Here is a 12396-nt window from a genome sequence, read left to right as displayed (position 1 = left end):
ATATGTATGTATCTTTGTTTTTAATGATAATAGGATCTATTCGAAAGGTATTCGTAATCATGATAAGTCATGTGAAAGTTAAGTGAATAACTTATGATAGCGTCAAGATACTTAAAACTTCTAGAATAGAAAAAGTGTTTCTAATGATGAAATATCGTTAAGCAATGTATCTTTTTTGAAATACTTGGAACAATAGAAATTATTAATGTGATGCTTACCTCATACCCCCCGATATCGATATTTTCGGTGGTACCAAAAAAGGTACCACAGCAATTCAGAGAAACGTTAGCTTCTAACTATAGCTTCGTTTTGTGTCTGCGTGCCATAGAATCGATCGTATTATTACGGCACATTATATCAAAAAATCTCAATCATCAGGCAACCACATCTTAACTATAATGTTGAAAGATGTGATGGGATTTTGCAGCGGAAAAATTTCTAAACCATGCAAAAACATCGCTCCGAATACTTGATACAATAAATACCCAGTTTGCGAGGTTATAGTAAAAGAAACAGTGTCGGAAAACCTAAAAGGTACACGTTTGCTGAACATACCTCAGCTCCAAGGATACTACAGGAAACATATATAAGGCATTATGAAAACAGGGAAGCAAACGATGTTTTTGCTAAAAGTCTGTCGTAATATCTATGAACAAAAGTGAATGCAATGAATATTTTGATTCAATATCGTACGAGATATCGTTGGTCATTATGTGTACTGATCATTCGGCTCGACAGGCCGAATGATTAGTACACGTAAAAGGCCTTTGCTTAAATCCATTAGCCAATTAGTACGTAAAGCAGCAAGACAAAAATACCAGCAGGCAACCTTTGGAATTACACAATTGAACAAAGCGAAAATTCTATCTATACATGCCCTCGTTTTTGCCTTTACCACGTTCACCTTGTATCGAAAAATACATGAAAGTAAGTATATCACGGGCGCAGTGGGTGAAACTTGAAAACATCCTGATTGCTATAGGATCTGCTCTATACAATTAAAGGAAGACCGTCAAGTTTGTTTGAATGTTCCGGCTTTAGAAGTATATAGCCACTCGATTCTCCCTAGGCTTAGAATAAAGCGTCAGGTTCATCCTCTGAGAGAATTAGAATACATGGAGAAAAGTCTGTTGCTGAGACTTAATGCGCACGACCTATACTAGGCTAACACGAGTGCCTGACATTGCACCTTGCAATTGCAAGACACCTACTGACGACAAGCTGACAAGATCTAAGCACACTATGCTAACGATTTGTTACCTGTTCACCGCGTACATTCGTAATAAAACCAATGGATAATATCGATTAATTCATTTCGGTCAAAGTTTACTCGTTTCAAAAAAGCCCTTAAGTTCCATTGCCCTTTGCCGTCAGTGCTCGTACCTTTTCGTCCGTTTGCGGGGCGGATAATATAGATGAGTGCTTCTTCTTAACTTCTTCGACATTTGTCTGTATTTTATCGATGTTCTCACGAATTTCTTCAACTTCGGCAAAGAATTCGTCCATAAAACCCTGAGCACGCTGCTCCTCCACGCTGACGGCGACATCGTCGTTGTCGCCTTGTGCCTGCCGAGAGAGAAAAATACAAACACATTCAGTACTGCGTTTGAAGCATTGTGAAACCTTCTCTACAATTCCGAGTTTTACGTCCGGTATTGCCGTTAACCACTTCGTCAGATAGACAGACGGCGGCTGGCTGGCTTTTGTTAGCACGATACATACTCTCTCCGGGTTCGAACCTAGACCACAACGTATGCCTAAAATTAGTAGCAGATACGTTACCCGGTAAGCTGTCACGGCCTAGAGTAGCTTAGCGTATATGCTGGGGATCAGAACGAACAAAGACAGAAATCACGCATATGGTCATGATGGCGTTATCGCTACTACAACAAGAGCTCAACGTTCCATTAGTTTTTTCTAAGCGCCTATTCAATTCAGTTATCTGCGGCGGTGGCCTAGAACGAAAGATCTAGTATGGCAGCGAGGACAAGCTCCGCTAAAATAAATCCAGAAATAAATTTATATTGACATCTCCAAGATCGTGTTGGCCATCTGATTCGCCCTTCCCATTTCATTCGGTAAAAATTAATCTTCAGCTACGCGACCGTTCAGAAAAAATGGGCAGCGTCAATTCGGCCAGCTACATATCACTAGAAGTTCATACACTCAGAAGTTACCAATGTTCCTTCGCCCGGTGAGGCGTCGGCTCGCTTTCGCCCCCGTAACCCCCCGACTCCAGAGGCTAATGGCGGTTGCTTAGTCCGTTCACCTAGGGACTAGGCAAATAATTAGCCATCCTGTCGTAGTAGCCAGCTGTCTATCTAACTTGCCGCTGGTGGCGTTGCTCACCTGAGTTCGATGATCGATGCCAACTTTACCCAGATTAAGAATCGGTGAAGCAGCTGGGCTATCGATTGCGAGAAAGATGTCATGCCATGACTAGTATATATACCGCCTCAAGGCAAGTTCGGTAGGCGCAATAGTAGCCGTTATAAAACGATGGAAAACCATAGTCAATATCCATCACTGATATAACAGTCCGTTATCGATTGTTGATTGCCAATAAACTGCCGTTTTTATGTGCTGTTAGCAGCTACATGGTCAAGTCAGATCGCAAGAGAATAGGACACCGAATTCTATCTAGAGTATAGTATAGGTACTCTATTATCCGTCTACGTCTATTATAGGTAATGACCCAGTGTTTTACTGTATGTCCGCCTGTGCGTGTAATTTTCAATTAACTTATTAGATAATCCGGATACTAATATTACTAGTATGCGGACTGAGTATCTGTCGCCGTTAGATCTCTGTGCTAGCTGATTGGACCAGGCACCCACCCAGTTCCAAATATGTATACATTTTTATTCAGACGCTGTGCACTATGCAGCCGTATTAAGCGCTACCTGACGTTATTCCGTTCCGTTCTCCCAACCGATTTAATCAAGCTTGCTCCGTCTGAATATAATCTTCAATGCGATACAGTCCCTTTTCAGGCCTTTCACCCTGCCTTCATCATTGCAGTGCTCCTGTTTTTCTGCTTCCGGTAACCTATTACTAATTACGGTTCTAAGTGGGTGACGCTTACGGTAGTTGGTCAATTACCAATTGGATTCAATTCTACCCTCTCAGTAATTGTTTAGCTTGGTTTAATAATTCAAATACGCTAGTTCCATCTTTTTACCAAGGTTTTACTCATTCGCAGAAAAAAAACAGCAATAGAATCACTGCTAGAAACTAACAGCAATAGCGATACTAGACAATCAACTAGCTTCTCTCCCTCGTGTTAAATGGGAAAAATCGGTCCAAAAAACCAGTTTTGAGAGATACCTAACCTTTATATCTAGATGCTCATTTAAACAAATCCTCAACTAGTACCTAAAAAACTGCCTCACTTGCATGGACGTGGATTTTCATACGCTGCACTTTTTTTACGTGGTATTTTTTGAGCCTTGGCATTATGTTTGGCAGAGTTCGGCTGGTCATTTGACCTCACATGAATCATGTTCCCGCTTTATAACAATTCCGTCCGCGTAAGTTAAATATTTAAGTAAGGAATAACTGTTTTGCACGTGCAAACTTGTGGAGTTGGCTATAAATCGAGACGTTCTTACGAGTCGTCGCCGCCGCCGCCGCTGCTAGCGGTGCTCATGTGGAAATAGAACCGTGCGCGTTATAGGCGACAATGTCGAAATCAAATCGTCGCTGCTTTGCTCTCAATTTAATAAACGTGTAGGAGTGCTCAATGGATAGGGGCTGGCGTCAGCTTTCGTATAGCCTTAGGCACTTGCCGTTGCCTTACAGGCGCTCCGTTCTGTTATAAATGAATATGCGATCGTCGCCGTTGTGAAGACAGTCCGCTTCTTGATCTAAGAGCGGTTCTGTGACACGGCAAAAAAAAGCGACAACTGATGACTAATCCTGAACAGAGAGCGATAGCAACCAACCTGACGCTTACGAACCTTTCTAGATACACGAAATAAGGGTTGGGGGGCGGGGGTAATGTATCAAAAGTTAAACTTAAATTGTCAAAACAGTTTCTCTAGGTGTAATTAGAAAAAAAAAAACACTTTAGATGTATACCTATTTCAGGTACTGTGATCGCAAACAAAACATGAAAATAATAATTACCAACAAATGATGTTATCTGTTTACAGTTATACGGCCAGCCGTATTGCCATGTCCTTGATTTTTCGGAGTCTTCGATGGCCTTCGATCGCGGCTGCGAACAAGTAGACAGCAACTAGAAAATTTTGTGAGAAACGAACGGATTCCATAATTGTGCAAAGTGGCTAACCGCCAATTGTGGAAAGTTGAACTTCATTTAGTACGTTAGCACATAATGAACGCTGATTATCAAAAGTAAGTATTTACAAAGTGATGATTTTTTAAAGGGTACAATACGACCGCCGATGGAAGAACTATAGCATTGGAACGACCCTTATTAGAGCTAAGCAAATCTACCGTTTACAGACAGCCGTCGATATATTATGTTTATATGTTTATATATTATTATATTATTAGAATGTTTATATGTATATATATTATTTATATTTATATGTGTACGATAGTTTCGTAGTTAGATTGTGGAGTGGATGGAGCCGTTTGTCCTTTGATGAGATAGTGACAGTATAGGCGCCCATTAGCCCTAACGTTGAAATGGACACCCGTGAGCATAGCTGCAAAAAAATCGACAAGTCTACGACTCCGTATGCACATGGGAATATATGTACATCTACATTTCAGGCTCATAACCTAGTTAGAGTGAGTGTTTTACACTTCCCTATAAAATAGAGTAACGCCCAGCTTTTAAGTGTTGGTTATTTCTTCTGACCGCACGACAGAACGAATAAAATGCATTTTTTTTTTTGTCATAAGAAACTGTCGCTGTTTCCAACATAAAGCTTTATCTCGGAGATGTAGCGTATGATTCATACAAATACACGAAATTTCCTGCACGCACTTAGCCCAAAGCGTATTTAGGTGCTTCTGGCTGACACTCGCTTCCGCTTTTTACCCCAATTGGAGTATTCTAATTTTATATATTCGAACTTTGCCTTGCGCTTACCGACGGCCACGATCGGCGCCGCCTCCTTATCGCGTTACCCGAGTTTCTGGCATTCCCGAGTGCCATAGCTATTGAGATCTAACGTATAACATGATCATCTTTCTCTTTTTTTTTTTCTTTCACAATATGTTCCGGATCGCTCTTCCTTTTTAGGATCAGAATCTCCTCTAGCTTCAAGACGTTGAGCGCGGAACGCAGAACCCAGAGCGCACGATTTGAATTTAGAGAAAATAAAATTGCGCACCGTTCATTATCCTCTCGATGGACCACGAAACAGTTGCCATCGAAACCAGCTAACGTCGCCGCGACATCTTCGTCCAGTGAACTTGAGCAGAGTCCTTTTTTGGCACAGCCATAGTGCAATCTAGCCCTGAGCTCTTCTACCCTATACATATACAGGCCGTGAAGGGCCCGAAGGGAATCTATTGACTGCCGCATACAACCATCGCAGAGGCAAAGCGGATCAGGCGCCCATAGATTCCACCTCCATTGTGTCTATCGGGTAGAACGGTTTTCTATAACGTGCGCAGCCGTTGCCATCGCTGCGGTACGGCCGCTACTCGTTTCCACTGTTCGACCTCTTCAACCTCAGCAGGCGGTAGCAACCAACTGTAACCCTTACCCGTCATAGCCGAAGCATAGTTTTTCCCATTCAAAATGTAAATCGTATATGACGTTGTAAGGCTGTATTTCCAACCCTAGTTCCCTCTATAAGTGGTACCCTTTTCCAGGGGACTAGAACCAATGATTACATCAAGAATCAGAACGATCTGATCGTGCCTGATCGCAGGCGACCGATGTGTGTTCGAGAGCTTGCGCGTGAAATTTACTCAAGATGGAAACCGTAAAGACTATCCGACTGTGTGTACATATCGGCTGTGTGTGCATGTATTAATGCTTGCAAACGGCTGAACTATTATTACTATCGTTATTCCTGCTGGTCTGCGTACATAATATGTAATCTACTGTTTGAAGGGCACACAGTTCGTGACACGTTGGCATACCTTTAATGGACCGAACCCGCTATACGCTAAATAAACGGTCTCAGCGTTTGTTGTTCTGTTACGACGAAAACGTGTGAAAAGGTTATCAGTATTTTGAAACATGAACCCAAACTTTCGGCCACAATAGTTAGGGTTAGGAACCGCCCCATGCGTAACTCTTAAAAAAAAAAAAGCTTCAGGGCTGTCCAGTTCCACAGGTGAAACAGATTTGTTTATAGGGTAGTAGAGGCGTAGCTACGTTGCTCGAGGCCTAACGTACATAAACATAAGCAGGATAAAGTCTGTGGCTACGTAGTAAATGTATGAGAGACATGTGCCTCGTAAAGAAACCGGCAATTTTAGCGGATCTAAAAATGAACAAAACTATTCGTGTGAGGCCTAATACCAGCTATACGAGCGCAATTACGATTGATATAGTTAGCCTCCTTACTATAGTATGATAGATTTTCAATTGACTGGTATTGTGGGTTTACAATTGTTCTCAGCATTCCCCACGCTGCCGTTTATAATATATATAGCAAAGTTCAAAAGCTGGCCAAAAATATAGACGTCAAGGTCGCGTTTACTACTGAATGCGAATTAAATTGTACGTATAAGTAAAAGGCTGTAAAAACTGCTTTTTCAAAGTAAAGACGCACTTGAACAATCCAACTTAGTTGACCGGCCACATTTGAACTACAATTGACTACGTGGTATGTGATTATCTACAGGGATCGCTGACAGCTCGGGGTTACCACCTGAGATCTTGTAGTATTATATCATGTTTGGCCATCTATAAGTCGAACGCCTTCTTTTTATCCACTGAAATAAACTGGATAACGATTCGGAGAACCTTCCTGGTTTCGGCAAGAGGCCAGTAAATGAAGTTGTTATAGAATACTAACAGAACCGAGTGATTACACGTAGACGGAATGACGTCCCTGCGCGGAGCTATCGGCGGCCTCATGACGTAAATTCTCTCTTTAGCATGAAGCAGAAGCAGCTACAGCTTGACGGGCAATTACTGCGTAAATAGGCGTAACCCACTGACTAGGGTCGATGACAGGCGCCGTAATGTAACGCGGTACGTATGCTAGATATACTAACGTCAGGCCTATTTTGTGCGTAAGCGTCTTTTAAAGGCCTTGCGTTGCCTATATACCGACTCAGCGGCAGAACAACACCAAGCTGACCGTTGATTACACGAAACGCAACTACGCTGCGAGCACCAAAGTGAAGCGAAGACTGTGGCCACATGTCTAAGTTTCAATAGCGCTAAATAAAAACAACAGATATTCCAAATGCAATAATGGAGATTTAAATTCGCTATCTAAACATCATCGATGCACGGATATTGTGTCGCTTGCATGGAAAAAATCGTTGAAACAGGAAGCAGGGGGTCGGGGGTTCGCGTTTCTGGCCAGGGTTAATGACAGCGTAATTGAAAGCCAGTACTAAAATGGTAATCTTAATAACGGTTCGAGGAAAAACGGGTTCATGCAACTGCTCCACTGAAGAGATACGACTGAACGCACCGGCTATGCTCCCTTCTCCCATGCTCTTGGGCCACAATTAGGCTTACTTCTGACCTGAGCATTTGGCCGCTTAATCGCTGTACCACATTGTGGAAAAAGTTGACAAGGTCTACAATATTATGGAAGGAAATACATTTCAAGTCTTATTGACATCATGCTCCGTTGAATGATTTCAATCCATAAAGTTACATCAGTGTGCAGCATTACAGCCTTGAATTACTAGTACTGATAGACAACAGTATTGCTATAGTATCTTACTTGGATAAATTCACCAGTATGGGCTATTAACGAAGAAAAATTGATAATAATAATAAATTAAACTCGATTGTAGTGCAGAAACGTCACCGGAAAGGAAGTGGCGCTGTACTATCAGCCACGACGAGACAGCCAGCCAGTTACATTGCTTCCGCTGGCGAGATTTGTTGACAAACGTCAGCCGACATTGGCTCTGTTTGAGCCTTAATAAAAGCCCTAAACTGTGACATTGACTCAGTTCGTAAATACTCTATAGGGCAAGATTAGTCGCGCTAGGTCGACGCTCTGTTGCTGTCCTTAGCGGACGCATAGTGTCTCAGTCTTACTTTAAACGTTTCGTTTCCCTGATATACCTGTTATAGTTAGACTTGTGCGCTTTTTCTTTTTTTCTATGTGCGTTCTACTGATGGCGACATTGCGTGCGACCCGCTTTTGTGACTGCACCCCTATAGTCCCCTTGCCAACATGCCTTCACTCCCCTCGAGTTCGGTTAGGGGAAAGACACTGCTTAAGAGACGTCTTCATAGTGATGAGACGTGGGACGACAGACGGCACTGAAGAAAAAATACTCTGTGTACATGACTGTGTGGCTGTGTTCTTTATAGATTTGTGTGGTGCCCATTACCGCCTTCATGGTTTATAGCAGTCTAGGTGAATTAAGCGTGGGCGCTAGCGATTGATTAATCAGTCCACCTAGACGGTACCGATGGGCGCCACCGCTAGCTGTTCCTTTGCAGGCGTCGTCTCGCGGTGCATCAGTATTTTGCTACTGATCTCAGGGTTCATTGAGAAGTGACGTTAACGATCGCACGGGAAATGCAGCGTCAACAATGACGCTTCTAATGGCGTCGGTTATCCAAATAACTGGGAAAAATATTCGGCAGTTAAAAACTAAGCTGATAACTGTAGCCTTCATCACAGTCTCCCAGAATCACTACTACTGCTTTGCCGATTCGAGCGGCACGAAAGATAAAGCTATTACTGTTTTGTCAAATCATATCACATACAGCAAATGTTAAAAGAAATAAACTTTGGTATCTTCTTGTGAGCGAATTTTATTAAACACATTTCCCTACTTAAAAGATACGTTTACTGATGACCTCGTCAGCGTGGTACTCAGACTTCGTTATTTAATGGCGCCCGCCAGTCCTACCGATTAAGTGCCACTCACCGACCTCAATATATATGTATATATATATCAATTCTAACGGATTAAAATATCTGCAAACACTTCTTTGTACTTACAACAAAAGTTTGAGGTTTGTATGAGATCGTTAGGATACTGAGTTAGACAAGTATCCTTCTCAATTGGTAAATCCGCTAAATATAGCCCGTATTTCACCTCTTTCATAAGTATCCTACACAAGTTTAGTTCTTATATCATATCTGCATAATGCAAAAAGCATTTTGGATTTGGCTAGATTTTTCCTTTGTACAGCTATAGATCAACATTAATCTGGTAGATTTTAGTACCTAAAACAAAATTACTTTTACAAAATTGACAGAGGGGAAAAATGTAATTAATATTCATTTTGAATTTGTTCTGATTTGGATGAAGACTGAACCGGCAAGCACTTCGAATAGAGGATACGCTTCTAAAATAGCGTCATTGCTCTCAAACGACTATCAGAGAGTGAGAGGAGAAAAAGCTACGGTATTTAGCTGATCTGCTTGCTTCATGGAATTTATTTTACAGCTTCTATTCATTTAAGAACATTACGCTGCGTTATGACAAGGTTCAAAGTTTGGGTTCCATTCGCGAACAAAGCACAGGGACCATTATTTTTACAACAAATTGATAATATTAACGACAGACCGATAGCAAGCGTGTTAGTACGCTTATGTAGTCTGTTTGATTTGGAAACCTCTCGTTGGTAGTGCCCTAACTGGAACATACCGAATTCAACCTGTAAGTCCAGAACACCACTACACCACACGATAACAGGTATTAGTTTCTGCCAGCTGAATCAAACCCAAGGATAGGCGGAACATGTAACGGGTCATGATGGCTCATGGCTTCTGCTACTTAAGGAATAAGGAAGAATAAGGAATGTACACAAAAGGGCTATTGATGAAACGCAGTCTGCGACGACACAACACTGTCAACTTGCAACTTCTGAAGCCAATGTAGGACCGCCATTAACACGGTTGCGAGTGTAATGTCGATGACGTAATATCCGACGCATAACGGACAATCAACACATCCGGAGCTCAGATTAAGCAAGAGGTTGAGGAGGAGTTAAAGAGGATCAGGAGTGTGCGCAGGCCAGCGTCCTGAGCATCGCTCATACGGTACGGTTACATAGATATTCTGAAATGTGCAACACCAATCAGTAGCAATAGTAGGGGCCCGCTTCTTCTATCCGGTCGTGCGCTGATCGCGAATGACTGATGTTCTTTTTTTAGCTCGCTAGATTCAACCAACGTTAATAAGCGGATCGCGCCAGACCGCAATTGAATGCTGCAGATGGCGTATAGGAAACTGGTGAGCGGCAAAGTCGAGTGGCTGCCGCTTCTACGCGGTCCGGCAATGAAACCATTAAGTTCGGATCGTTGACAGCCAACGGTCAAAGGAGAACAAGCGTACGAAGTAGAGAAGCGGAGAAGTGGCGTCGCCTATTGCAACTGCTGCTGTAGAAACGGAGATAAAGCAACATACAATCGGCAGTAAAAAAACAGCAGAGTAACCCCTGCGACTATCGCAGTCGTTGCCGCTAGGGCCGCTGCGGGTGCTCAGCCACCGCCCACGCCGCCGTGGCCGCACCGGTGCAATCTAAATGCCCGGGGGCGGCGTGAGCTAAAGAAGACGGCGCTTACAACGCTGCGTATGGCCCATACAACGAAGAACGTTAGAAAGAGAGACTGGGAAGAAAGAAATGGGAAATTCGAGACCGAACAAATCAGTGGCTGAACGAATGAACGACGAGTAATAGACGAATGTGTAACAACAAGGCTAAAAATAATATTGAAGTGAAGCGATAAAAACAAGGACCTTGTGGGCCTGAAAATACTGCTCAGGTTCAGTGATAGCGATAATTGTAACGATAGTATTGATACTGGTAAAGGCAGTGGTCAGGATCACGATAATATCAGTGATAGAGTATTATATGGATTGGTACGCGATGCCACATTGGCGTCAGTGACCCTGTAGCTGCTGTATAATATGATTATGGATATTCGAGGAGTATTTATAGCAAAATTGATAACTACTAGTTCGACAACACACACGTACGGTCGTCTGAAAGCTCAGAGCTGGCATGCTTCATCGTCGTCGGCTAGCTTTATTCGAAGATCTCCTACTACGCCAGTAAAGCCGCTCCAAATCGGATGCTTGTTCGCTTCGATCACCGTGAACATTATCACCGCACGCGATTGCTTTCGGTGGAGGCTCATAGCGGTCTGCCTGCGACATTATGACGGCACCACCGTTCATGCTGATGTTACTGACGCTAGTACGTATGACGGTGCTGGGCTTTGTACATTCGGAAAGGGCGATCACGCGAGCAAACAAACAAACAAACAAGTAGCTGGAGAAGAAGGTAAAACTGAGAGATGGAAACACGTCCAAGGACAACGGGTTATCGTTTCCGCAATAGCAGCACCAGCAGCGGCGGCGGCGGCGGCAATTACAGCGGACTTAAAAACAGAGGTCGATCATCGATGACTGAGGCGTTGTCACTGCATAGCCGTTATTTCTGCTGCTGCTGCTGCTGCTGCCGCCGAGATGGCTCAAGGAGAGCCCCCTACTTGCCGACTATCGACGGCTATACTTGGCGGCCCCGCTGGCAATCGCTGTTCGCTAACCTTTCAAAGAGCGCCTTTCATTGTGCGACTTATACAGCAGAATCTGAATGCGTCGCACAGACGGAACAGGAAGAACGATGTAAGCTGATGTAATCTAGTCACAAACGATCCTGGCGGCAATGGCTGCAGCGGTGAAAAAAGCAACGTTTGTGCTTGGTGCTTATGCTGATGGGGCATTGGGTTCGCGGATTCGTACGAGTGTCGATAATGAGCGGCAAGCGCGACTCTCAATACTGTAGTCGGATATGGTCAGTCAAATTAGCCCGGTGATGTTGTCAGCTACCAGCATTATTTTCAACATCGTGCAAGTATGGCAATGACAATCACTAAACAGGTTGAAACCGCCGAAAAAGTGGTGTTGTTACTGTGAAGTAGTACCACAACGTACGATTACCGCTAGACGCATGATGGGTTATCATGTAGTAACATTGATGACGGCTTTAATCAGCCGTATCGCCGTAGTGGAAGAGAACCACTGAGTCAGACTACGGTATTGAGTGCGGTAGAGCTTGAATAGAAATGTGGGACAAAAAAATTCTATGGCAAATAAAAAAGGAAAGAAAAAAAGATTTTTTCCTAGCTAAAAATGAAAGAGGTTACTGGTAGCGAAGCCAATAACTCCAGTGACGATCACTAAGCGCAACCTTGTTTTGCGTTCAAACGAAGTTAATCCCGCTATAGATGGTCTACTGAGTAAATGTTTTTATCAATGAATGCCTCCCGCCTCCGTTTCGTTGATTCGTTTCCACTATAG

General features: G+C 43.1%; 1 protein-coding gene across 5 annotated transcripts in view; it reads right to left on the bottom strand.

Annotated features, from left to right (window-relative positions):
• Positions 1 to 12396, bottom strand: part of Syx1A (Syntaxin 1A) — a 39356-nt gene that overhangs the window by 19847 nt on the left and 7113 nt on the right. For 3 of the 5 annotated variants that reach the window (XM_022843736.2, XM_022843741.2, XM_022843735.2), the window contains one exon: positions 1384 to 1566. In XM_022843736.2, the coding sequence (XP_022699471.1) occupies positions 1384 to 1566 (183 nt within the window). Of the gene's footprint in view, positions 1 to 1383; positions 1567 to 4128; positions 4241 to 11070; positions 11419 to 12396 lie in introns of those variants that run through there. The other 2 variants (XM_022843738.2, XM_022843737.2) reach the window with 2 other exon arrangements.

Source organism: Varroa jacobsoni, unplaced genomic scaffold (assembly GCF_002532875.2).
Source record: "Varroa jacobsoni isolate VJ856 unplaced genomic scaffold, vjacob_1.0 scaffold_1071, whole genome shotgun sequence".
Classification (NCBI taxonomy): Eukaryota; Metazoa; Arthropoda; class Arachnida; order Mesostigmata; family Varroidae; genus Varroa; species Varroa jacobsoni.
This window is presented reverse-complemented; position numbering and strand designations above follow the sequence as displayed.